Raw genomic sequence first — 27,186 nt, 5'->3', positions numbered from 1 at the left:
ATTTAAAGGGTTAAAATCCTAAAATAATATTGAATGTTTGGTAGTTTAGAGCAAGTTAGAAGTTGTTAAAGTGATTTATGAAAAAAAAGCAGAAAAATATATTGATATATGATGATTTAATAACAGTTTTTTGGACATGTACATTTTTGCCTCGAAGGTGTCCAAAGGGAGTATCCGGAACTATGTAAAAAATACTAATGCAATCAAATTCATTTTGTTGCTTATCTTTGACATATACAAGCCTCTAATCCCCACAAAAGCCCCATCTACATATTATTCATTATATGGAAAAAAAATCATTTTTTGTGTTTTTTGTAATAAAAAATAAAATACTTCAAATACATAAACTGGCATTTAAAGGGTTTAAATCCTGAAAATGATTGAATGTTTGGTAGTTTTGATTAGGTTAGAAGTTGTTTAAGTGATTTATGAAAAAAAAAAAGCAGAAAAAATATTGATATATGATGATTTAATATTGTGTGCGTGGACATTTTTGCCTCGAAGGTGTCGAGAGTACGTTTTTTTAAAGAGGGCATGAGGGATAAATACCATATATGTTCACTAACTAGTCTAAAACTAGACACCTGCTGAGGCTTTCAATCAGCAGTGTTTGATAGGCACCAGACTGAGATCTATTCTGTGTTGAATGTGTGGTTAACAGTGTTGACAGCAGTGTGTTAGCATCTGAACAAAGTGCTGTAAATCTACAGTGTTGTGCAGGTTGTGGTTAAAGTCCTGGGATAAGTTTGGAGAGTTTAGAAAACTGTGTTCAAGCGATGAAAAACAAACTAGAGTTTGGTCCACATGAACTGCTGCTGTGTAGACTGGAGTCAGAGTTTTGGACATGTGACTCCAGTTGTGCCCACTGTCGTTCAGTGATAAAAAAAACTGTAAGTAAATGCATACAAACAATGCTTTTGGCTAACCCTGTAGTCAGTGTTTGTCTATTTGTTACTTTTAATTTTTATTACCAAAGATGAGAAATGACTTATCCTTCATCTCTGTGGATCAACTGTCAGCCTTTAATATCCTTATAAATAATGTTCTAATATTAACAGTTTGAACTATAATCTTAGAGCTCATTTCATCATTGCTGTTGAACCAATATGTCAGTTTACCTGACGTGTCTGAGGCCCAGGCTACAGAGCACCACACCTCCACCACGCACCTTGTACCACAAGTCTACGGCACCCTGGATGGGACAACTGATCCTCCACTCCCCTGTTGACCGATGGATACTGGGACTATAGTCATGTGAAACTTACATGTTCACCTCTACAGGATGATCCAGCAACTTATTCCAGTCAAAGCAGGATTTCCATCTCAGATTTGCCCCAGACCTCTATTAACTCTTTTTCCAGAAAAGGGCAAAAACACCTCAAGCAAGCAGAATTTCTTTTGATCCAGCTGAAACATTTCATCAACATTTTCTAATGAGATACTTCAAGATGTGAAGAAAAAAAGTGTTTGATGGAAACATGACTATTGATGTGACATCAGATCCACTAACAGGATTCCAGAGACACAAACTGATGGATGATCCAGCTGACTGTTGAACAGGTCCTTCTTCCAGCAGACATGAAACTGAGTCCTAACAGGTCCAGTCTGGTCTCCCAGACCTCTACAGGATGATCCAGCTGAAACATGAGTCCTAACAGGTCCAGTCTAGTCTCCCAGAACTCTACAGGATGATCCAGATGTTTTCTTCTTGGATGATCCACAAACATGAGCCCCCAGTCTAAAATGATCCAGGCTGTCCAAACTTAGACCTGATCCTTGGTCCCAACAGGTGAATGATGTCCACCCTAACAGGTCCAGTCTAGTCCCCAGAACTCTACAGGATGATCCAGTCCTAACAGGTCCAGTCTAGTCTCCCAGAACTCTACAGGATGATCCAGCAAACATGAAAGGTCCAAAGAACCTGGAAGAGTCCCAACAGGTCCAGATAAACTGGATGATCAAGTGTCATTTCAGATACTAAGAGAGAGGTCCAGTTGAAAAACTCCAACAGGTTTTAGATCAAAAAAGGATTGTAAAAGCTGAAAAGACCAAGCATGTTTCTAACATTATTTCTTCTAATGGTCATAATCCTCGAATTCTTTTTAATGCCCTCAAAACTGTTCTTAATGTCCCACAACTCCAGTGTTTGGAGAATCCATCAAAAGTGTGTGAGGAGTTTCTTCACTTCTTTATCCACAAGGTGGAGAGCATTAGGGCCCTTATTGGTCCACCTTTGTACCTTGGCATTTCTGTAACCTGTTCTGCTGTTTTGAACCAGTTTGAGCCTGTTAGTTTGCCTTTTTTAGAAAATATTATTGGTCAAATGAAGATCACTGGCTCCCCCAATGATTTGATTCCCCCACGTCTTTTTAAAGAGGTTTTTCCTACAGTGTTGCCCTGCATATTTGATATTGTTAATGTCAGTTTAATTACTGGAGTCGTACCTATGAGTTTTAAACACGCAGTTGTTCAACCCTTTTTAAAGAAACCTGGTCTGGACCGACTTGAACTCTCAAATTATCGGCCTATTTCTAAGCTCCCTTTGCTTTCCAAAATTATGGAGAAAGCTGTTTATTTGCAGCTGAGCACATTTTTGAATGATAATTGTATAACTGAAATTTTCCAGTCTGGGTTTAAGTCAGCCCACAGCACTGAGACAGCTTTGCTGAGGGTTTTCAATGACATTTTTTTTTGGCTTCAGACTCTGGTGTTACTGTTGCTCTGCTGCTATTGGACCTTACGGTTGGTTATGGCTCGCTACAGTCGACCACCAAATCTTATTGTTTCGACTGGAGAACTGTGTGGGCATTAAGGGGTTGGCCTTAGCCTGGATTAGGTCCTATTTGGAAGGCAGAAGTTTTTCAGTTCAGGTTGGTGATGCTGTGTCCTCTACGGCTCCTCTGTCATGGGAGTTCCTCAAGGGTCTGTCCTTGGGCCGCCTTTTTTTCAATGTACCTGCTGCCTATTGGGTCAATCCTCAGAAGTCATAATGTTTCGTTCCATTTTATGCTGACGACTGCCAAATATATGCACCGCTAAGTCGGTCAAAAACTCTTTTAGAGTGTCTAAATGAAGTGAAAGCATGGATGGCTATGAATTTTTGTATTTAAATGAGAGCAAAACTGAGTTTGTGTTAATTGCTCCTAGTGACTCGGCTGCTGCGGTTCCTGTTGACGTGGGTTGTCTAACCGGACACATTAGCCCTGTGGTTACTAAACTGGGTGTCAAGTTGGACGGTCGCTTCAAAAACTTGATGCGCAGATTGGTGCAGTGGTGAAGACCGGCTTCTTCCAGCTGAGGCAACTAGCCAAAGTAAAACCGGTTCTATCTAGACAGGATTTTGAAATTTTAATCCATGCTTTTATCACCACTGCTTAGATTATTGCAATGCACTTTACACTGGTATTAGCAAATCTAACATGGCACGATTACAGCTAGTCCAAAATGCAGCTGCTCGCCTTTTAACTGGAAATAGAAAATTTGACCATATTACAGCCATCCTCCAATCACTCCACTGGCTCCCCTGTGCACTTTCGCACTGATTTTAAAATTCTGTTATTTGTTTTAAATGTCTGCATGGCCTGGCCCCCAGTACCTGTCTAATCTGCTCGTGCCCCACACCCCCCCCTCGCTTGCTCCGGTCGGCTGACCAGGCACTACTGGTCGTCCCCGAGACCAAACGTAAATCCAGAGGTGACCGTGCGTTTGCCGTGGCAGCTCCGAGACTCTGGAACGAGCTGCCTTCACACATCAGACTGACTGAGCCTCTTGGTGTTTTTAAATCTCGTCTTAAAACTCATTTATTTTCTTTGGCTTTTAACTCAGTTTGAGGGTTGACTTTGAGTTTTGTATTGCTGTATTCATTTTTATTGTTTTATTAATATTGTGTTGTGCCTCTGTTGTATGTTATTGTTTATTCATAGACTGTGTTCAGCACTTTGGTCAACAGTGTTGTTTTTAAAGTGCTTTATAAATAAAGGTGGATTGGATTGGATTGGAACAATGAAGTGTGAAGAGATCTCTGAACATAAGCTTGTTTAGACTTCTTCTTCTAGTCTTTACTAATAACGTTAATGTATTAATGTATTATTATTTTAATACATTAATATATTAATGTATTAATGTATTCATGTTATATAATCACAGGAAATGATAGAACATGTGAGTGACATGTTTCTCTGAAGATTTTATATAGCTGATGGATTGTGTTGTATTTCCTTTCTTTCCTCTCAGCAATGCATTGTGGGAGAATAATGTCCAAATGTTTTACAACAGAAATACAAATAGAAAAATATTTTAGACAAATTGAAAAACTCTGTTTTTATACTGATTTTATATCTTCAATAATTTAACATGTATTATTTTTACATGTGTTTGTTTCTCTGCTGCCTTTTAGGAATAAACTAAGAGATTAAAGAAGAAGTTTGATATGTTTGTGTGTGTTGTTGTCAGAGATGCAGAATTCTGCAGAACTATAAACAAATTAAAATAGAACTAAATTCCTGGGGGGCACGTGACCATGACTGGCTAAGGACGTGTTCTCGCTGAGCTCCCGCTCCCACACAACATTAGCTAGATTTCCTGCAATTTACTACACCCCTCTTAGCCTAAAATAGCAACTACATAAGTGGCAACAAACAAGTGAACTTTGCTGGTGATTAACTATGTCGAAACAGACGAAAATTCAGTCACGGAAGTTGACAAATGTTTCAGCTGCTAACTCTAGCTTAGCAAGCGACTCTCCATTACAAGACGATGGGCCTCCGCCTATTGTGGACACCACGACTCTGATCAGCGAGGTAACCCAAAGTTTTACTAACGCCATGGACGAAAAGCTCTCTAAATTCTCAGAGACTCTAGAAAAAATCTCCTCAACTTTAGAGAGCCAGTCCAAACGCATCCCTGCGGTGGAGCAGCGAGTTTCGGATGTGGAAGACACAGTGGCAGGGTTGGAGCTAAGAGTCGCCAAGCAGAGAAGAAAATTAAGATAATGGCAGATAGCATGGATGATATGGAGAACAGGAGCAGGCGGGACAATATCCGTATCCTCAACCTGGAAGAGGGCACGGAGGGGAAATGTCCTATACAGTTCTTTGAATCTTGGCTTCTGACCGTACTCGGCTTAGAGGGTAGCCCCGGTACTAAAAGCCGTATCAAGATCGACCGGGCACACCGCAGCTTGGGACCACGGGGAGCGCGTCCTCGTCCGGTGATTCTTAAGCTTCACAACTCCAGAGACAAACCCAGGATAATGGCAGCGATGAGGGCGGTCGAAACCTGGAGTACGAAGGCAAGAAGATTTTTATTCACCAGGACCTGTCTACTGTGGTTCAAGAGAGACGTCGCGCCTTCAACGGCGTATGTCAAGCCCTTATTGACAAAGGTATCCGTTTCAGCATGCGATTCCCGGCTACACTCACCGTGAACCACAATGGTACGGAGCACAAATTTTAAACACGGAGAGGCGCAGAAAACTTTCTCAATACGCCGGAATAGAGTCAGAAGATGACTCCGGTCTGTGACTCTCATCTGCTGGTTCACTAAGGACTGAGTAAGTTTTATTATATATATACAGAAGACATATTTAGAAGTATATTCTAAAACTATTATTACAGCGAGCTAAAACAGTCTGCAGGAGAATTTAAATGGGTTCAGAGTCGAGTTGGCTCAACTGTGTTTCTTCCTCTATTAAGATATGAGGGATTTGCTGTTACTGATAATATTGTAGCTACAGGAGCTTTTTGCTGATCTGGCTGATCAGAATAATAATGTGCTTGTTAATTTTATGTTGTGGGGGTGGGAGTGAGATATGGAAACTTTTGTTTTCCAAAAGCGATTACTCCTTTCAATTACAGCACAAGAAGTTACAGAGACCATTAAATCACTACAGAGTGGGAAAGCCCCGGGTCCGGATGGATTCGGGCCTGAATTTTATAAAAAGATGATCAAGCTGGTGATTGGACCCCTGACTAACATGTTTACTGAATCGTTTGAAAGAGGCACGCTTCCACCAACTTTAAATCTGGCCCACATCTCTCTGATTTTAAAAAAAGACAAACCTTCTGATTGTTGCAGGTCTTATAGACCAATAAGTTTGCTTGGTGTTGACTGCAAAATATTATCAAAACTCCTGGCTAGAAGACTATAGGAGATGCTACCTGTCCTAATTAGACCAGACCAGACTGGATTTGTCAAAAATAGATATTCTGTCTCTAATGTTTGAAGGCTCCTAAACATAATACAATTTGCACATAGTAAAAAGAAGAGGGTCCTGGCGGTCTCATTAGACGCTGAAAAAGCGTTTGACCGGGTAGAGTGGGAGTACCTTTTCGATGTTCTTGATAAATTTGGGTTGGGCTCGGATTTTATTTAGTGGGTTAAGCGTCTAGGTCTCCTGCTGCCCGGGTCATGGTAAATGGTTCGGTGTCTGATATTTTTCCCTTGAGTAAAGGTACACGTCAGGGCTGTCCCCTCTCACCGCTTTTATTTGTACTTGCTCTTAAACCACTTGCTGAGACTAATAGGAATCACAATGGGCTGTCCGGTGTAACTTTAGGAGACATTGAATACAAAATATCGCTTTATGCTGATGACATATTACTGTTTATTACCACACCAGAGTATTCTATTCCAATTTTGGTAGCAATTATATGTCAATTTGGTCAAATTTCAGGGTACAAAATTAATTATGACAAGTCAGAGGCCTTGCCACTGGGTGACTTTGGAGACCGTGCAACCCTTGTCAATTTTCCATTTAGATGGTCGAGTGCTGGCTTTGTTTACCTGGGTGTCAGAGTATCAGCTAAGGTTGAAGAATTGTATAAGTTGAATTTTAAGCCAACTTTGACAGCAGTTAAATGTGATCTTGAAAGATGGTTCAATCTCCCTCTGTCATGGATGGGCAGGATCAGCCTGATGAAGATGAACGTGCTTCCCAGAATATTATATCCAATGCAAATGCTACCACTTAGGATCACTAGAAGGGCATTTTTAGGTATAGAAAGAGCTCTCTCAAATTTCATATGGCACGGAAAGAGATGAAGACTTTACAGTTACCCGTTAACAGAGGGGGTCAAGCCCTTCCCAATTTTTTGTATTATAACTGGGCCTGTCATGCACGCATTATATCAGGCTGGCTCAATCATTTTCTCCACCAGGAGGGAACCCTGGTGGATGCCTGGTGCTGTGCCCCTTTTTCCCCCATCAGTCTTATTTCAATTGACAAAGGTGAATCCATGGCAGAGGTTAAAAATAACCCCATTATGCTTAACACTCTAAAGACTTGGCGTGATATCGCTAGATATGTTGGTCAGAGAGGCTTTTCATTAGCATTACAACCTATAACCCAAAATAAGGCTTTTCGTCCAGGTGTGGGGAAAAGTATTTTCAATGTTTGGTACTCAAAGGACTAAGATTTGTGGGCAATTTATTTGAAAACGGTAATTTTATGTCATTTTCACAACTTCAGAATAAATACCAAATACCACACAGCTTGGCTTTCTTCAGGTTAGACATTTTGTACAGTCCAATCTTGTACTTCCAACAGACCAATCAATAGAGAATCCAATTGATGGCCTCCTCCTTACTTTTAATTCAATCGCTTCCAATAACAGAAAATTTATTTCACTTTTTTATGAAAAACTGTACTCTCTTAATTGTGCCAATGTTAACAAAAACAGGGAGTCATGGGAAAAGGATTTGGAGGTTGATCTTGATACTGATATCTGGTCAGATGCATTTGAATCTGTTAAGAAACTGTTTACGTGTAATAGACTTAGAGAGAGTCAGTACAGGATATTGCATAGATTGCAGCGCTCTCCTCATTTTCTAAACAAGATTAACCCCCAAGTCTCTCCCCTCTGTAGGAAGTGTAAGAAAGAAGTAGGGACCTACTATCATTGTATTTGGTAATGTCCCCTAATACTCAGGTATTGGAGGAATATTTCTAAGGAGCTAAGTTAAATTTTTCACAAACAGTTAAATCAGAACCAGTCTTGTTTCTTCTGAATCTACATCTAGAGCAGCTCTCTCTATCTGCAGGGCAACTATTGTTACTGGGTAAACTTTTACTTTTAGCAAGGCGTTGTGTTCTGTTCCAGTGGATTGAGGAAAAACCTCCCTTGGTCACATAGTGGTACAGAGAAATACTTAAGTTTTTCCTCTGGAACGCCTCAGTGCCACACTAAGGGGCAATACCAACTTGTTTTATAATATCTGGCAACCTTTTCTTGATTACCTTCCTGGTGATCTTGCTGGTTTGCTGCAGGATGGGAGACCACATTTTGTCTTCACCAATAAGTCATAAACTCTTTTGAAATTTTTTTGTTTTGTTTGTGTTTTGTTGTAAACAATAATGTAGGTTATGTGATGTGACATACAGTGTGCAATTTGTGTGTGTGAATGATTTCCCCTTGTTTTGTATGTTGGTAATAGCTGGGCTTGTTGGTTTGTTGTTTGTTTAAAATTAATAAAATATATTGTAAAAAAAAATTCCTATATAATAATATATTGCTATATAATAATAATAATAATATTAAAGCTGATAATAAAGCAGCTGTAGAAAGTAAACATAACTGTATCTGTGAGTCAGTGTGTGTTTGGTGAACTGTTTCCTCGTTCTCTGTTCAACACCAAAACCAGTCGGACCACACGATGCCTTCAGGTGTCTCTGTAAAACCAGGAGTTTACCACCTCCTCCTCTAACACTGAGGATCAGCTGTAACACTCAGTTATTATGAAGACACTCAGATTTCCTGCAGCACCTGAACACAGCAGCGTCTGGATAGTCCCGACTCTTTACTTTCACTTAAGTTACAGCAGCCAATCAGAAGCAGAGCTGCTGATGAGTCATCAGTTACCAGGAGCAGAGAGAGAGAGAGAGAGGAGGTCAGACTCATAGATATAGAACAATATCTATGGTTTGACTACAGGTGGAGTCAGTGAGGTGACCTTTGACCCCTGCAGACCTCCATCATCAGTCTTTAGCAGAGGCACCGTGGCTCCGTCTGGAGCTTAACCCCGCCCAAGATGATTGTGATTGGTTTAAAGAAATGCCAATAAACCAGAGCAGGATTTACTCCCATCCCAGAATGCTGTGTGGACTAGAAGGACTCTCCTCTGCAGCACTGTGGAGGAAGGTCTGGACATGGGAGACTATTGTGTTAATCTTAAGTCATCGTCCTGTTGAAGACTGTTGTAGGTTCCAGATGTGCCTGGCCTATCAGATCACCTTAGAGTCCTGTGTTGACAGATAACGTATCACTAACAACACGATATGATTAGCTGTACGTCAGACAGTAGTTTTACAGAGATAGCATTATGCTTTCCGATGCTAGGACAAGTGTATCGGTGAAGTAAAGAAATATTTAGTTAATGTAAATGCAGCTCTGTGTCATTACAGTGGGCAGATAAATGGCGTGGTGCTTTCCTTCTTGGCCTCAGTGCATGGAGCAGAACAGCAGACGTCTGAAGAGCAGTGGCTGGCTAGTTAGTTGAGGCAACAAGCCAATCACATCCCAGTAGTACTAGCCAATCACAGTAGGCTCTAAGGGGCTGCAGATGTAAAGTCTGATTTTCATTGGAAGTTACAAAATCACAAAAATAATCAACAATATCAAATATCACAAAACAACTGACTAATAAAATATAAAGTCGACCTCTGAAGAAACAAGATGTCATTTAACAAACATTGAATGAAGCTTGAAGGAACATTAAGCATGAAGGAGACAAGATGGCGCCAGTGTCCAAGGCAGGTCATCTGTCCGTCTCGTCTGCTTAGTTTGCTGTTTGCTATCGCTCCATTTCTCTGCACGTACTGTCAACTAACCCTAAGGCCGGTTACACACTGCACGCGTCTCGTGAGCGTGGCGTTTCTGTTGCGTCTCAGCTGCGTGGATGTTTCTGTGTCCTCCACACCAGAAGAGTGTCTGACGCGGCGCTGCTCCTGCTGCTAGGTAACAGGGAGGGCTGATCTCGGGACACAGCGCCGACACATTCAAACTCTGAAAAATCTGTTTATAACAACTTAGTGTAGCTGTAAAGAGCCTATACAGCCTATCTGATGTTGGACCGTCACTCAGAACACACACTACCTTGTTATTGTAGCCTATCCTACCCTTTATATATAGTAGCCTATCCTACCATTTATATATAGTAGCCTATCCTACCATTTATATATAGTAGCCTATCCTATTTATATATATAGTAGCCTATCCTACCATTTATATATAGTAGCCTATCCTACCCTTTATATATAGTAGCCTATCCTACCATTTATATATAGTAGCCTATCCTACCCTTTATATATAGTAGCCTATCCTACCCTTTATATATATAGTAGCCTATCCTAACCTTTATATATATATAGTAGCCTATCCTACCCTTTATATATAGTAGCCTATCCTACCCTTTATATATAGTAGCCTATCCTACCCTTTATATATAGTAGCCTATCCTACCCTTTATATATATATAGTAGCCTATCCTACCCTTTTATATATAGTAGCCTATCCTATATATAGTAGCCTATCCTACCCTTTTATATATAGTAGCCTATCCTACCCTTTATATATAGTAGCCTATCCTACCCTTTATATATAGTAGCCTATCCTACCCTTTATATATAGTAGCCTATCCTACCCTTTATATATAGTAGCCTATCCTATCCTACCCTTTATATATAGTAGCCTATCCTACCCCCTTTATATATAGTATCCTATCCTATATATAGTAGCCTATCCTAACCTTTATATATAGTAGCCTATCCTACCCTTTATATATATATAGTATATAGTCCTATCCTACCCTTTATATATAGTAGCCTATCCTACCCTTTATATATAGTAGCCTATCCTACCCTTTATATATAGTAGCCTATCCTACCCTTTATATATAGTAGCCTATCCTTTTATATATTTATCCTATTTATATATAGTAGCCTATCCTACCCTTTATATATAGTAGTAGCCTATCCTACCCTTTATATATAGTAGCCTATCCTACCCTTTATATATAGTAGCCTATCCTACCCTTTATATATAGTAGTCCTACCTATCCCTACCCTTTATATATATAGTAGCCTATCCTACCATTTATATATAGTAGTAGCCTATCCCCTTTATATATAGTAGCCTATCCTACCCTTTATATATAGTAGCCTATCCTACCCTTTATATATAGTAGCCTATCCTACCCTTTATATATAGTAGCCTATCCTACCCTTTATATATAGTAGCCTATTTATATATAGTAGCCTATCCTACCATTTATATATAGTAGCCTATCCTACCCTTTTATATATAGTAGCCTATCCTAACCTTTATATATAGTAGCCTATCCTACCCTTTATATATAGTAGCCTATCCTACCCTTTATATATAGTAGCCTATCCTACCATTTATATATAGTAGCCTATCCTACCATTTATATATAGTAGCCTATCCTACCCTTTATATATAGTAGCCTATCCTAACCTTTATATATAGTAGCCTATCCTAACCTTTATATATAGTAGCCTATCCTAACCTTTATATATAGTAGCCTATCCTACCCTTTATATATAGGCTATTTGATTAAAGCAAGACAACGTCGGCAGTATTGACTGCAAAATATGTTACAGAATATTTCGTTCTGTATGACCGGTGCAACAATTCTCTGACATTTTTTATTACATTTATATCTACATTGATGTCAAAACCTCGAGACTTCCAAACATCAACATGTCATTTATTAATATGTATTTGTGTCTAAATGACATATAAACATATTTTCATATTCTACTTTGCCTGGAAACGCTTCCAACACACTCGCGTCTCGCGCGAAAAAGAGACTTGTGCCTCACGCAGGCAGTGTCTAACCTGTTACCATGGGAGCCCAAATAAAAACGGACACGCCATGCGCAACGCTTGCAGTATGTAACCGGCCTAACCCTCTCTGCTTTACTCATTTACTGTAAGATCTCCAAACACTTCTCAACATTGGAGTCTCTGCTGATGAGTGTGTGTGTGTGTGTGTGTGTGTGTGTGTGTGTGTGTGTGTGTGTGTGTGTGTGTGTGTGTGTGTGTGTGTGTGTGTGTGTGTGTGTGTAAATGTGTGTGCTAGGGATTAAACCCATCAGTAAATCTGTGATGGATACCGTGGTCTAATTAATTAATTAAGTATGCATTTATCCCAGATATCTACACCTGGCTGGACATAGATTCACCTTCTCATCCTGGCTCAGCAAAACGTGTGAAAGATTAAGGGTTGTTTAATGTAAATAATGTTTGTTTTTGCATGTTTCATACACCAGAGAGAAACATGCAGAAAAGACCAACGAGCTGAGCAAAGTCACTAATTAATAGTATTGTGGTGGTTGGGGTCAGCTGGTTGTGAGTTTTCTGCTTTGTTTACTATATTGTATTTGGTTTTACTACTGTCAGTTTCTCTGTTGGCCCTGCCTTGTGTCTCTGTTGCCTTTCTCCTCTCTCCTCCCGCAACTGCTGCCAGCTGATTTAGCACACCTGGTTATCATTCCACCATCACCTTCTCCCACTGCGCACACCTGCCTCCCATCTACAATCAGGATCAGTATTTCAACCCCGGCTCAACAGACCATCTTCGCTTGATCGATGCTCCAGTCATCCTGGTGAAACTCTCTGCAAGCTCTCCTTGAGACCCTCGTTCTTCCCTGTCTTTCTGGTAACGTTTCCTTACCTTTTCCTGTGTTTGTCCCCTTCAGTTACCATCTCATACCTGTCTGTCATCTACAATCATCTGGCTTCACCACTCGGTCCCCCTCCCACAGCACCATGCTTCAACCTGCCTCCACCTCCACTTCCAGCCATCCAGTCCTCGGCTCCTCTGCTCTCCAGCTCCAGTGTCTCCTCCTCGGCTTCTCGACCCCAGCTTCCCCGCACTCTCCTGAGTACCCTTACCATCCTACCTGCCTTCACCATCCTACCTGCCTTCACTATTTTACCTGCCTTCACCATCCTACCTGCCTTCACTATTCTACCTGCCTTCACCATCCTACCAGCCTTCACCATCCTACTCCCAGCTCCCGAGTCCTCCCATCCTACCTGCCTTGTCCCCTGTCCCTGGTGTCTACCTCCCCACTCCCTTTTTATTCAATAAACGTCTTGCTATTTGAGCCTAGCATTTGAGTCCATTCTATTCCCGCATCACAACTATCAGCTAAACTGTTGGAATAAAATATTAAAAAAGGGTTACTTACTGGGTTACTTCACCTTACTGGGTGAATAAGTTGTTATGAGACATGGATCTTTATAGATGAAATACTTCCAGTTTATTATCTGATCAATAAATCCACAGTGAGTCAGAGAGTTTTCTGATCAGTTTATTAGGGTTAGAAAATGTTTCACTCCAGTAAAAATATATAAATCTAACAATCACACAACCTACCAGCCCCCAAATCATTCAAATAACTGATTATATCTGATTTAAAGATCAGAGTTATTACGTTTGTGGATATAAGTGGCTGAAAAATATTGATTTCACACAGAAAAGAATCATATCACATGTAGATGAAGCAGAGTTCAGATCCAGCTGGGATACACCAGAGTCCAGACTAAACCTGGTCCAGGACCATCAGAGTAACACCACAGTCCTGGATCAGGTTCAGACCTGGTCCAGGACCATCAGAGTAACACCACAGTCCTGGATCAGGTTTAGACCTGGTCCAGGACCATCAGAGTAACACCACAGTCCTGGATTAGGTTCAGACCAGCTGAGTATCAGAGTCCAGATCATCAGAGAATCAGGAGTAGAGTCGGCCCAGCAGATGGTCCAGGACCGACAGTCTGCTGAGCTGAAACACACGAAGCAGGTTGAAGCAGCTGCTGCTTTTTATTCCATCTGACAAACAGCTACAGGACCAGAACCAGGTCCAGAATCAGCTACTGGGAACCAGAATCCTTCCTGGATTAAAGAGAAGAGACAACACATCCAGACATTAGTCCTTCAAACTGAACTGGTCTGAAACTAAACTAAATAAAAAGGTTATTTTATAGAAGAACTTTTAGAGACAGGTTTCAGAAGGAGTAGTAAAGATAAACAGTGTTCAGACTCTGGACCTGGTCTGGAACTCCTCTGAGACTGAAACTATTGTGGAACTGGTCTAATGTTCTGTAAAGAGGTCTGAACTAGTCTACAGAGAGCCCTGTTCTGACCTCGGGCCTTCCTCTTGTAGAGATGGTCTAATGTTCTGTAAAGAGGTCTGAACTAGTCTACAGAGAACCCTGTTCTGAGAGATGGTCTAATGTTCTGTAAAGAGGTCTGAACTAGTCTAGAGAACCCTGTTCTGACCCTCAGGCCTTCCTCTTGTAGTAGATGGTCTAATGTTCTGTAAAGAGGTCTGAACTAGTCTACAGAGAACCCTGTTCTGACCTCAGGCCTTCCTCTTGTAGTAGATGGTCTAATGTTCTGTAAAGAGGTCTGAACTAGTCTACAGAGAGCCCTGTTCTGACCTCGGGCCTTCCTCTTGTAGTAGATGGTCTAATGTTCTGTAAAGAGGTCTGAACTAGTCTACAGAGAGCCCTGTTCTGACCTCGGGCCTTCCTCTTGTAGTAGATGGTCTAATGTTCTGTAAAGAGGTCTGAACTAGTCTACAGAGAACCCTGTTCTGACATCGGGCCTTCCTCTTGTAGTAGATGGTCTAATGTTCTGTAAAGAGGTCTGAACTAGTCTACAGAGAACCCTGTTCTGACCTCAGGCCTTCCTCTTGTAGTAGATGGTCTAATGTTCTGTAAAGAGGTCTGAACTAGTCTACAGAGAGCCCTGTTCTGACCTCGGGCCTTCCTCTTGTAGTAGATGGTCTAATGTTCTGTAAAGAGGTCTGAACTAGTCTACAGAGAGCCCTGTTCTGACCTCGGGCCTTCCTCTTGTAGTAGATGGTCTAATGTTCTGTAAAGAGGTCTGAACTAGTCTACAGAGAACCCTGTTCTGACATCGGGCCTTCCTCTTGTAGTAGATGGTCTAATGTTCTGTAAAGAGGTCTGAACTAGTCTACAGAGAGCCCTGTTCTGACCTCGGGCCTTCCTCTTGTAGTAGATGGTCTAATGTTCTGTAAAGAGGTCTGAACTAGTCTACAGAGAACCCTGTTCTGACCTCGGGCCTTCCTCTTGTAGTAGATGGTCTAATGTTCTGTAAAGAGGTCTGAACTAGTCTACAGAGAACCCTGTTCTGAGCTCGGCCTTCTTGTAGGAGATGGTCTAATGTTCTGTAAAGAGGTCTGAACTAGTCTACAGAGAACCCTGTTCTGACCTCGGGCCTTCCTCTTGTAGTAGATGGTCTAATGTTCTGTAAAGAGGTCTGAACTAGTCTACAGAGAGCCCTGTTCTGACCTCGGGCCTTCCTCTTGTATTAGATGGTCTAATGTTCTGTAAAGAGGTCTGAACTAGTCTACAGAGAACCCTGTTCTGACCTCGGGCCTTCCTCTTGTAGTAGATGGTCTAATGTTCTGTAAAGAGGTCTGAACTAGTCTACAGAGAGCCCTGTTCTGACCTCAGGCCTTCCTCTTGTAGTAGATGGTCTAATGTTCTGTAAAGAGGTCTGAACTAGTCTACAGAGAACCCTGTTCTGAACTCGGGCCTTCCTCTTGTAGTAGATGGTCTAATGTTCTGTAAAGAGGTCTGAACTAGTCTACAGAGAACCCTGTTCTGACCTCGGGCCTTCCTCTTGTAGTAGATGGTCTAATGTTCTGTAAAGAGGTCTGAACTAGTCTACAGAGAACCCTGTTCTGACCTCGGGCCTTCCTCTTGTAGTAGATGGTCTAATGTTCTGTAAAGAGGTCTGAACTAGTCTACAGAGAACCCTGTTCTGACCTCGGGCCTTCCTCTTGTAGTAGATGAATCCAGCCAGAGATAAGACCAGACCCAGGATCAGTCCTGAGGCTCCGATGGCAATCTTGTTCTTCTCAGACTCAGGCATGGACGGATCTGAGGACAGACAGGGGGAGAGAGAGAGACAGGTGAGGAGACAGACAGACAGGAAGGGAGAGAGAGAGACAGGTGAGGAGACAGACAGACAGGAAGGGAGAGAGAGAGAGAGAGACGTGAGGAGACAGACAGGTAGAGAGTCAGACAGGGAGAGAGAGACGTGAGGAGACAGACAGGTAGAGAGTCAGACATGTAGAGAGAGACAGGCGGGTAGAGAGACAGACAGGGAGAGAGTCAGACAGACAGATAGAGAGACAGACAGGTAGAGAGATAATCAGACAGGGAGAGAGATAGACAGGTGAGCAGACAGAGAGACAGGGAGAGAGAGAGACAGGTGAGGAGACAGACATATAGGGAGAGAGAGAGACAGGTAGAGAGAGAGACAGGTGAGGACAGACAGACAGTTAAAGAGTCAGACAGGTAGAGAGAGACATGTAGAGAAAGTCAGGTGAGAAGAAAGACAGACAGGTAGAGAGATAGACACAGACAGGGGAAAAGACAGACAGGTAGAAAGACAGACAGGTAGATAGAGACAGGTAAGGAGAAAGACAGACAGGTAGAGAGACATAAAGGTAGAGAGACAAGAGATAGACAGGTAGAGAGAGAGACAGGTGAGGAGACAGACATACAGGTAGAGAGTCAGACAGGAAGAGAGAGATAGATAGGGAGGGAGAGAGACAGACAGGTGAGGAGATAGACAGACAGGTAGAGAGTCAGAAAGGAAGAGAGAGATAGATAGGGAGGTAGAGAGACAGGTGAGGAGACAGACAGACAGAGAGAGAGAGAGACAGACAGGTGAGGAGACAGACAGACAGGGAGAGAGAGAGTCAGACAAGGAGAGAGAGAGAGACAGGTGAGGAGACAGACAGGCAGAGAGTCAGAAAGGCAGAGAGTCAGACAGGGAATAGAGTCAGACAGGTAGAGTGACAGGTAGACAGACAGACCGGTAGAGTGATAGGTAGAGAGACTGACAGGGAGAGAGACAGACAGGTAGAGAGACACATAGGTAGAGAGACAGACAGGTAGAGAGTCAGACGGATAGAGAGTCAGATGAATAGAGAGACAGACAGGTAGAGAGACAGACAGGTATTTACCCCAGTCAGTAATCAGAGGAGCTTTCAGGCTGGCGTGTTCCACCATACAGGAGATCTTCTCTCCAGACCTGCTGACACAAACCAGACATCAGAGATTCTGGTTCTTACTGACAATACTGGACCAGAACCAGAACCTGGACCAGAACCTGGACCAGAACCTGACCAGAACCTAACTGGACCTAACTGGACCTGGACCAGACCTGAAGCTACCTGGACCTGAAGCTAACTGGACCAGAACCTGAACCAGAAGCTGTAGGCGACTGACCTGGGCGTGTACTCCAGGTGAGAGTGGATCTGGTAGTACCAATCACCGTCTGCCAGCTCATCAGTGGAAGTGACATCAGAGGTGACTTCCTGTCCGTCTCTGGTCCACTTGACTCTGATCTGTTTGGGGTAGAAGTCGTAGACGCTGCAGACCAACATGGCTGAATGTTTACCACCAGAGGGCTCCGTAGAGCTCAGTCTGACATAGGGCTCAGCTGGAACACACAACACATGGCCATCACATTATTCATTATGTCCTTCATTAAAGCTCCTTCAGCTCGGCCCACAGCCCTTCACACACCACAGCAGGGACATGCTGTCCTCTCATTGGTGCCTTTCACTTATGTCCCGCCCACTGGCTTTGATGGGTGAATGACAGATTTCACAGGAGCATTCTGGGAGAATCCACCATTATAAAAACTGACATTAACAGTAGAAATGAAATCAGGACATTAAAATAAATGTTGAAACATACTGAACATTATTATTTAGAGCAGTTTTCAGTTTGGTAATAAATCATTTATAACAGGAACATGACTTTATATTATTATAAATGTTATTAAGTCAGACATCACACAATAATATTTAAATATGAGTTAATTATTATAACAGGAACATGAATTTATATTATTATAAATGTTATTAAGTCAGACATCACACAATAACATTTCAATATGAGTTAATTATTATAACAGGAACAGGACTTTATATTATTATAAATGTTATTAAGTCAGATATCACACAATAACATTTAAATATGAGTTAATCATTATAACAGGAACATGACTTTATATTATTATAAATGTTATTAAGTCTGACATCACACAATAACATTTAAATATGAGTTAATTATTGTAACAGGAACATGACTTTATATTATTATAAATCTTATTAAGTCAGATATCACACAATAACATTTAAATATGAGTTAATCATTATAACAGGAACATGACTTTATATTATAATGTTATTAAGTCTGACATCACACAATAACATTTAAATATGAGTTAATCATTATAACAGGAACATTACTTTATATTATTATAAATGTTATTATGTCAGATATCACACAATTTTAAATATAAACAGAGGAACATTACTTTATTATTATTATAAATGTTATTATGTCAATGTTATATCACACTATCACACAATAACATTTAAATATGAGTTAATTATTATAAACAGGAACATGACTTTATATTATTATAAATGTTATTAAGTCATTTAAATATGAGTTAATTATTATAAACAGGAACATGACTTTATATTATTATAAATGTTATTATGTCAGATATCACACAATAACATTTAAATATGAGTTAATTATTATAACAAGAACATGACTTTATATTATTATAAATGTTATTAAGTCAGATATCACACAATAACATTTAAATATGAGTTAATTATTATAACAGGAACATGACTTTATATTATTATAAATGTTATTATGTCAGATATCACACAATAACATTTAAATATGAGTTAATTATTATAAACAGGAACATGACTTTATATTATTATAAATTATGTATAAATTATAAACAGGAACATGACTTTATATTATTATAAATGTTATTATGTCAGATATCACTCAATAACATTTAAATATGAGTTAATTATTATAACAAGAACATGACTTTATATTATTATAAATGTTATTAAGTCAGATATCACACAATAACATTTAAATATGAGTTAATTATTATAACAGGAACATGACTTTATATTATTATAAATGTTATTAAGTCAGATATCACTCAATAACATTTCAATAAGAGAGAATCATATAAAGTTGTAAAGTGTGAAAGTAAATCTAGAGTCTAAAATCAAACTCTAAGCTCTAATGTTTAAATATAACACTAGTCATAATAATATGACTGTTGTCAGTAGAGTTCATAATGAATAATCATTATAATCATTATAATATTAATATGTATTATCAGTATGAATAATCATTATAATCAATATAATATTAATATGTATTATCAGTATGAATAATCATTATAATCATTATAATATTAATATGTATTATCAGTAGCTGCAGTACCAGGGTTCAACCAGCAGGTGGTGCTTTGATTTAAACATTAAAATCATTCATTCATTCATAAAATATTAATTTATTACACCAGATTATAGTTTTGTGTTTATTTAAAGAGTGTTTTTAATTTAAATAATATGTAATAATTAAATATTCATAGAGCAAACTGGTTCAGAATAACTTCACCATCTGATTTCCTGCTGAAACTTTAAATAAATCTGATTATTATAAACTATGAGTCAGATGAATCAGTAGATGAGTTGATGATGATTCAGTGAATTAATAAATCAGATGATGATGTCACAGAAACACTAACTCACCTGATTTAGTCAGAGCATGAGGGTACCAGATATCAATGTTGTGTTTGCAGTACGTCTCCTTCTGAGCTCTCCTCTGAGCCAGTTCTGAAGGATCTTTGTTCCAGTAATCAGCACAGTACAGACCGTACTCAGTGTATCCGACATACTTCCCCAAACTGCTGCTGAACCTGGCGATCTCCTCCATGTTGTAATATTGAGAGTAGATGTACTCGATGTCCTTCAGATCAGACGAGTTAAACACACAACGGTCCAGACCATAACTCCGAAATCCATCTGAAGTATAAGAAACAGAATCAGTCAGTGATAAATCAGATTATTGATCAGTGATCAGAATATTGATCCTACCTGCTGTGTAAACACAGGCTGATGAAGTATAAACAGTATAAAGTGTGTAAATCAGTTATTGATCAGTGATCAGAGTATTGATCCTACCTGCTGTGTAGAGGCTGATGAAGTATAAACAGTATAAAGTGTGTAGTATTGATCAGTGATCAGAGTATTGATCCTACCTGCTGTGTAGAGGCTGATGAAGTATTAACAGTATAAAGTGTGTAGTATTGATCAGTGATCAGAGTATTGATCCTACCTGCTGTGTAGAGGCTGATGAAGTATAAACAGTATAAAGTGTGTAGTATTGATCAGTGATCAGAGTATTGATCCTACCTGCTGTGTAGAGGCTGATGAAGAGCAGGGAGACCCTGAGAAAGGATGAAGCCATGTTCCTCTGTTCTCTTAACAAACACTGACTCAGTGTCACTGAGAGCTGATCTAAAAACCAGAGGACATGATCACATGACCTGCAGCATCCAATCATATCCAACCATCACCTGTTACCAGGCAGACAACTCAGACTACAGGCTGCTGATGGAGCAGATCAGACACACTGAACTCTGGCACACTGGATACTGTCTTCTAATTTAACATTATAATTATTATGATGATTAATGATTATTACAGAGGTGGCCAGCAGGGCCAGCAAGACCTTCTCTGCTAGACAAGAGATTGTCAGAACTAAAAAATTATATTTTTATAATTATATATGGTATATATACATTTCTAAGCCATATAAACTGTCTATTAATTTGTCAATGTCATATTTATTTTAAAAAGTCCTTCTGCTGTTCATGTAAATAGGAATTATGTAGTCGATTGGCACATTCTTTACCCAATCAAACGTTGAGTTAGCCCTGTTGGGCATATATTATATTATATATATTATTATATCTATATTTCTTGACAGACAGAATAAGAGTGGTGGTGATCTTGAGGTTTATTGATTTTGAAGTTTCCGAGTCAGACTTCATTTCTTTAGGGGAAGAAGATGAACCCATGAATCATAACTTTGGACAATTTCAACATTAACAAATAATATTTATAAACTAAAAAATCCTTCTGAAGTGAATGTTATCTGTACTCAGAGCTAGAAACCAACAGCTGGAACATTTACAAGAGATGAAGTTTGGGTTGGATTACAAACACTGCAGTAACACTTACTGCATTTAAATGCAGTAAATGTTACTGCAGTGTTTGTATTACAAGAGTAAATGCAGTAAGTGTTACTGCAGTGTTTGTATTACAAGAGTAAATGCAGTAAACTGCAGTGTTTGTATTACAAGAGTAAATGCAGTAAGTGTTACTGCAGTGTTTGTATTACAAGAGTAAATGCAGTAAGTGTTACTGCAGTGTTTGTATTACAAGAGTAAATGCAGTAAGTGTTACTGCAGTGTTTGTATTACAAGAGTAAATGCAGTAAGTGTAGAAAGAGTTTGAGAATAATCAGTGAGTGAGTTACAGCGCTGTGTGTCAGTGCATGGTGAGAATCAGGTATTTCTGGCAGCCCTGAGGTTATGTCCTGTCTGTACTGGTTGTATCTGTTGGAGGAGAGGTGTGTGGATGGTGATTATTTATTATTATTATGTATGTATGAGGGGTGTGGATGGTGATTATTTATTATTATTATGTATGTATGAGGGGTGTGGATGGTGATTATTTATTATTATTATGTATGTATGAGGTGTGTGGATGGTGATTATTTATTATTATTATGTATGTATGAGGGGTGTGGATGGTGATTATTTATTATTATTATGTATGTATGAGGGGTGTGGATGGTGATTATTTATTATTATTATGTATGTATGAGGTGTGTGGATGGTGATTATTTATTATTATTATGTATGTATGAGGGGTGTGGATGGTGATTATTTATTATTATTATGTATGTATGAGGGGTCTGGATGTCTCCAGTGACTACTACTGCTGAGAACCAGTTCAACAGCTCGGCTCACCTAAAAGTCTGTCTGTGCCTTAACTCTAATGAAAACACACTCATATAATCCTCTCTGATGTCACACAGACAGAGAGCAGAGTGACTCCTGTCTGATAACATTAGTAACGTTTGAACCAGACGTTGGTATGAACTCTTCTACTGCTGAATCAGTTTCTACACTTTGGATAACAGGAAGAAATCTATGATTCAGGAGAAAAACGTCAGATCTTCACACTCAGAAACAACTCATTTATCCTCCCTAATTATGTTGGAGAAACATTTCACATTCAGTGCAAGATGTTTTACATTTGTGAGAAGTAAAACGGCACTTTCACTTTCAGTATAGTACTGTCTGTGACTGACGTTAATGCCCTAAAATATTACAAAACACCATAAAGTAAAGTTAGGTTGTAATCCAGTTTATAGAATAGAATAGAATAGACTTTGATGAGAAGGTGAAGCTATGTCCAGCCAGCTGTAGATAGTCAGAATAAGTTCACGGCTTTCTTAATTAGACCACGGTATCCATCACATATTTACTCATCCTTCCCCCGCTGAGCAGCAGCTTCTCATGGAAACTTATATCATATATTATATATACTGTAAAATATGTTATCAAACAGAGAGAAAATGTCCGACAGATAAGAGCAGACCGACTGAATGTGTAAGGATTTAAAATATCTTCTAGTTTTAATCTGTGTTTTTGTGCTAAATGTGCTGTTTTTACTATAAAGTGTCTCTGAGTACCATGGAAAGTGATATATAAATAAAATGTATTATTATTTAGACTACTTTGCCTTAAAAGTGAGCAAAGGGAATGAATGTTCCTAACTGTAAAGAATACATCTCCATGGTTACTTGGCTGGGTTTAATTCAACCTGCTTTTGGCTGAATTCATCCAGGATAACTGGACTATCCCGGGTTAATCTCTTAGCCTGGTTTAGTGCAATAGCCTGCTGGTGTTACTGCTCTACTATAACCCTCATTCTGAGTTATATATAGTATAGTTATATATAGTATATTATAAACACTGGTCTTACTGCTCGTCATGGCAACACCAGTTTTAATCCATAAATCCTAAAATGACATGTATTTAAATACATTTAAAGTCATGTTGCTATTCATAAAGTGGGCGTTTTTATATTATGTTCATGCAGTATTTTCATTTTCTGTGTTATGTTAAGGTTGGAACACTGAGCTGCTGTCACTTGTTTCATGTATTTAGATCAATAAAGTTTATCTAAACTTTATCTAAAGCGTTCAAAGCGTGAATCAGAGGCAGAGGAAAAACGAAAGCGGACAACATGGAGGCTCTATGCAGGAAAGTTAAGTGTGATGGTGATGGTCTGAGTGTCCCTTTCAGTTTGGGGGAAAGTTTGGGTAGGACTGCGCCTGGTAAAGATGAGGTTTGTTATAGCATGATAAAGCATTTAAATTCTGATGGCCTGGAGAAATTATTGTTGTTATATAACAAAGTTTGAGAGGAGGATAAAATGCCAAAGAGTTGGAGAGAGGTGTTGATTGTACCAATAAGGAAACCAGGTAAAGATTCAAGCGGAATTATAGGCCAATTGCATTGAATTCACACATTTGTAAATGAATGGAGCGTATGATAAATGAGAGGTTAGTACATTCCATTGAAAGTAGAGGCATGATGGCAGCTTATCAAAGTGGTTTTTGGAAAGGTAGGAACACTATGGATCCAGTGGTGTGTTTAGAGGATGAAATAAGGAAAGCCCAAGTAAATAAAGAGTGTTTTTTGATGTTGAGAAAGCCTATGATATGCTATGGATTGAGGGGCTACTAATAAAGTTACATAAGATCGGGGTTGGGGGGAATATGTTCAACTGGATAATGGGGTTGAGCTGTTGAATATTAAGCGCAGGAATAAGACCGTACACATATTTCAAGAATATTACGACTATACACTGTAACAAATTGCTGTAAAAGTACTGGATATTTTGCACAGTAGTGTACCGTTTTCTATTAATATAGTTGAATACTGTAAATTCTGATGTCTTTGAGGAACAAAATATTAACGGCAAGCTCCTGTAAAATCTTACGGTAAAGAGCAGTATTTATTTATTTTTTACAGCAAGCTACCTATAATCTTACACGGTGCAAATAGTCCCGAAAATGGTGTCTTGATCTAATATGAGTATATGACCATATTGACTAATAACTATGATAGATTTATTGTATGCTTAATGATGCACTCCATCCGATTGCAATTCTCAAACGAGGAAACCAACCAAATGAGCAGAATGACAATGGTCAAAAGAGAAGCAGCGGATGACTACGTTTTTGTCAGCCACATCTGGATGACACCTGGTAGCTAGCGTGAAGGCAAAACAAGGTGAGTGGTTGCGTTAACTCCATGTTAAGTTCTTCTATACTGTATATGATATGGTTAAGTAGGGGAACTGTGGGATTTGCAGTGAAATTATGAGCCGATATGCTCCGACGTTACCAGTTTTATCGATGCTTATGCTTATAATGTTTTGGTGTAGTTTATTACTATAATGCTTCATTCTGTGAGAAGAGCAGAGACGCTGCCGTTAGACAATGGAGCAGGTAACGTTAAAGATAACATTGATCAAGTTGACTCAGACATTATTCAAAGAGTGCAATAAAACAAAAACTTTCACTTCATGTTCAATTAATTTATGCACTATATGCTCTTAGTTATTCCTCAGGTATTTATCCCATTGATGCTGTATGTGTTAATAACTCTGACTAATATTCATTGTTGTCATAGATGACTTTTTTACTGATGCTTGTATGTTGTTCCTCAAATGTAAGTCACTTTGTATAAAAGCACCTGCCAAATGAGTAAATGTAATGTATTTCCTGTGTTTCAGGTGCAGATGGTCCATCATATAAGTTAGGCTGCAACTGTAGATGAAGTGGAGTTGTAAGTTTTGCCATTTTGCCACTTATGAAAATACAATAGTAAGTCATTACAACGACAGTCATGGTCAGATTTGTGTGATTGGGGACTGATGTGAATAGTTTGGAGTAAACAATACACTTAACAACTACATATTTTCTCCCTTTTCAGCTTAAACTGGTCTACAATGCTACTGTGTATCATCGTCTCAGAAAATGTCATCAGACGTCTTTCAATTGAAGACGTCCCATACAGGTAATCAGGCTGAGATTTTATGGCAGATACTGTACTGTTTTCTATTCGGAAATATGTTTGACTAATTGTTTTATCTGTGTCCTCAGATTAGGGCAGAGTTCAAGAGAATTGTCACCACAGACCTTGTGGAAACTTTTCTCGATGGACTTGATGGCCTGGTCCCAGGACTGCTGGAGGTGTACAAAGCAGCAACCAAGTCTGGAAAGAAGCAATGACTCAAGGACATTTTGGACTGCCTTCAGAAAGATGTAAGTGGAGGAGCAGATGATCAGAAAATTAGGCATAATTTATTTTCTTTGATACAACATTTTCATCTTACTGCATGTTTCTTTTTCTTGTAGGACACAAACGAGAGGACAGCTGCTTTTGCTCGGTCTGCCGCACCACATGTCAGGCGAAGATCGTCAGCTCATCAGGATGTGTAATGTATGAGACCATAATTATTTTCTGTAATGCAAAACTGTGGATGTCTATATGAGTGATTCTTTTATGGGTGAGGCTATTTGCACCCCTGGTACAATTAGAAGTGTATGCTATTTGTTCCCTGGTGCAATTAGAAGTGCTATTCATACCCTGGTGCAATGTGTTCTATTAATACCCCGTCTGGTACAAATATCAATGTATGCTATTTGCACCCCTGTGCATTTACAGTACCTTGGCATATATTTACACACAGTTATCCATACCACTCATGTATTACACCTTTTTGGAATATTATCGCCCTGACATTCTTACCCTAACCCTAACCAATCCCACTCCTCTTGCCTAAACCTAACTACCCAACCAGAGCAGGCATATTCATGAGTACCCTACCACCCTGCAAAAAAAAAAAAAAAAAAAAAAGGACTGATGCACCTGACTACCATTCCATGCAAATTATCCAATCCAAATTTTTAAAAATAAGATCACCACAGAGGGGAATTGAACTCCAACCTCCCAGACCAAAGGTAAGCGTACTAACCACTCACCTAGCAGTTCTTTCAGGAAGTTGAACAACTGTTTACCACTTGGTTTCTTCAAGCCTCGGTTGCTAGGTAACCGTACTGTATACAAAAAACTAGGTACTAACTAACAGACTAACGGTTGTATGCTTTCACTGAAGACAGAAAGCGCAACTGTAGTATCCATTTTCCGCTAGAAATTCAATGGTTATAAACTTTAGAGACTAAACTTCCCTAATCTGCCAGTTTCTGCTGCCATGGAAGATGAACGTCGGCCATGATTTCGGTGCACGCGAGCAACGTGTTTTTGTTGTTACGTCACAGGGTGTAAATGGCTCAGCTGTGTGGCCGAGGCTATTCATACCGGGGGTGCAAATAGACACTCCGTTCTTTTATTTATATTCACAACATTAAAGATGTGGCATGGAGCTAAGCCATGCTTATGGGAGTCATCTACTGTGTCAATCTCGAGTACCCAGAAGCCATGAAGTATTCTTTGTAGTTTCTTTAGAGAGTGGTGATGAAGATAAAACCAGACCAAGCATCTGCCAGATGGGCTAAGAAACAGAATCCTGAGGTACAGTTTGTAACACCTCTCATTGTTTTCTCAAGTTTCTCGTATAGAAAGGGTTTCTGTCAAAAGGCATTGTTTTTGTATTGTCATTATTAGCATTCACAATGTTGCAGAATTCCAGAAGAATTTAGCTGGGTAGTGTTTTATTTTATCTTTAGAAACTAAAACTTTAAGCACAGACTCCCAGCATTTAAGGGACTGATATTGGCCCAGTTAATTTTTTTGGACTGATGAGATGATTTTCTCACCTTTTTTCTGCTCAGGCAGACAATTTTTTTTTCAACGTATACTACATGTTTAATACTTGTTAAATGCCTTATTTTATGCAAACAGCAGTCTCAGGATTTAAAACACTGTTATAGACCAACTTAATTTTGGACTGATTAGAGCTGATGGTCTCAAATGTTTTGTCCCCAGGCAGATTTTTTTTTCTTTATGTGCTTTTGAATGTTAAATGCACAACAATCAGGATTTATAGCATCTAATTTTGATTGAATGATTGTGGTAAAAGTTTGTTGGGTTGACTTCTCTCTGCTTAGGCGACTGTGTGAGGTTATCTTTAAAGGAATACTTAGAGACGTGGGGGAAAAATGTTGGAAC

At 39.3% G+C, this 27,186-nt stretch overlaps 1 protein-coding gene across 3 annotated transcripts in view; it reads right to left on the bottom strand.

The window, feature by feature from the left end:
• LOC114574030 (H-2 class II histocompatibility antigen, E-S beta chain) overlaps nt 1–20,423 on the bottom strand; it is a 133,773-nt gene extending 113,350 nt beyond the window's left edge. Inside the window, exons 1-7 of one of the 3 annotated variants that reach the window (XR_003695022.1) lie at nt 20,321–20,423; nt 19,658–19,930; nt 17,295–17,508; nt 17,030–17,097; nt 15,822–15,935; nt 13,624–13,917; nt 13,461–13,573 (exon numbers count right to left, since the gene is read on the bottom strand). Coding sequence is in view for 1 of the 3 variants with exons in the window: in XM_028606313.1 (XP_028462114.1) it covers nt 13,892–13,917; nt 15,822–15,935; nt 17,030–17,097; nt 17,295–17,508; nt 19,658–19,930; nt 20,321–20,375 (750 nt within the window). In the remaining 2 variants the exon portion in view is untranslated. Of the gene's footprint in view, nt 1–13,460; nt 13,918–15,821; nt 15,936–17,029; nt 17,098–17,294; nt 17,509–19,657; nt 19,931–20,320 lie in introns of those variants that run through there. The other 2 variants (XR_003695021.1, XM_028606313.1) reach the window with 2 other exon arrangements.
• Nucleotides 20,424–27,186: the final 6,763 nt, after the last annotated feature.

This window comes from Perca flavescens, chromosome 19, assembly GCF_004354835.1.
Source record: "Perca flavescens isolate YP-PL-M2 chromosome 19, PFLA_1.0, whole genome shotgun sequence".
NCBI lineage: Eukaryota > Metazoa > Chordata > Actinopteri > Perciformes > Percidae > Perca > Perca flavescens.
This window is presented reverse-complemented; position numbering and strand designations above follow the sequence as displayed.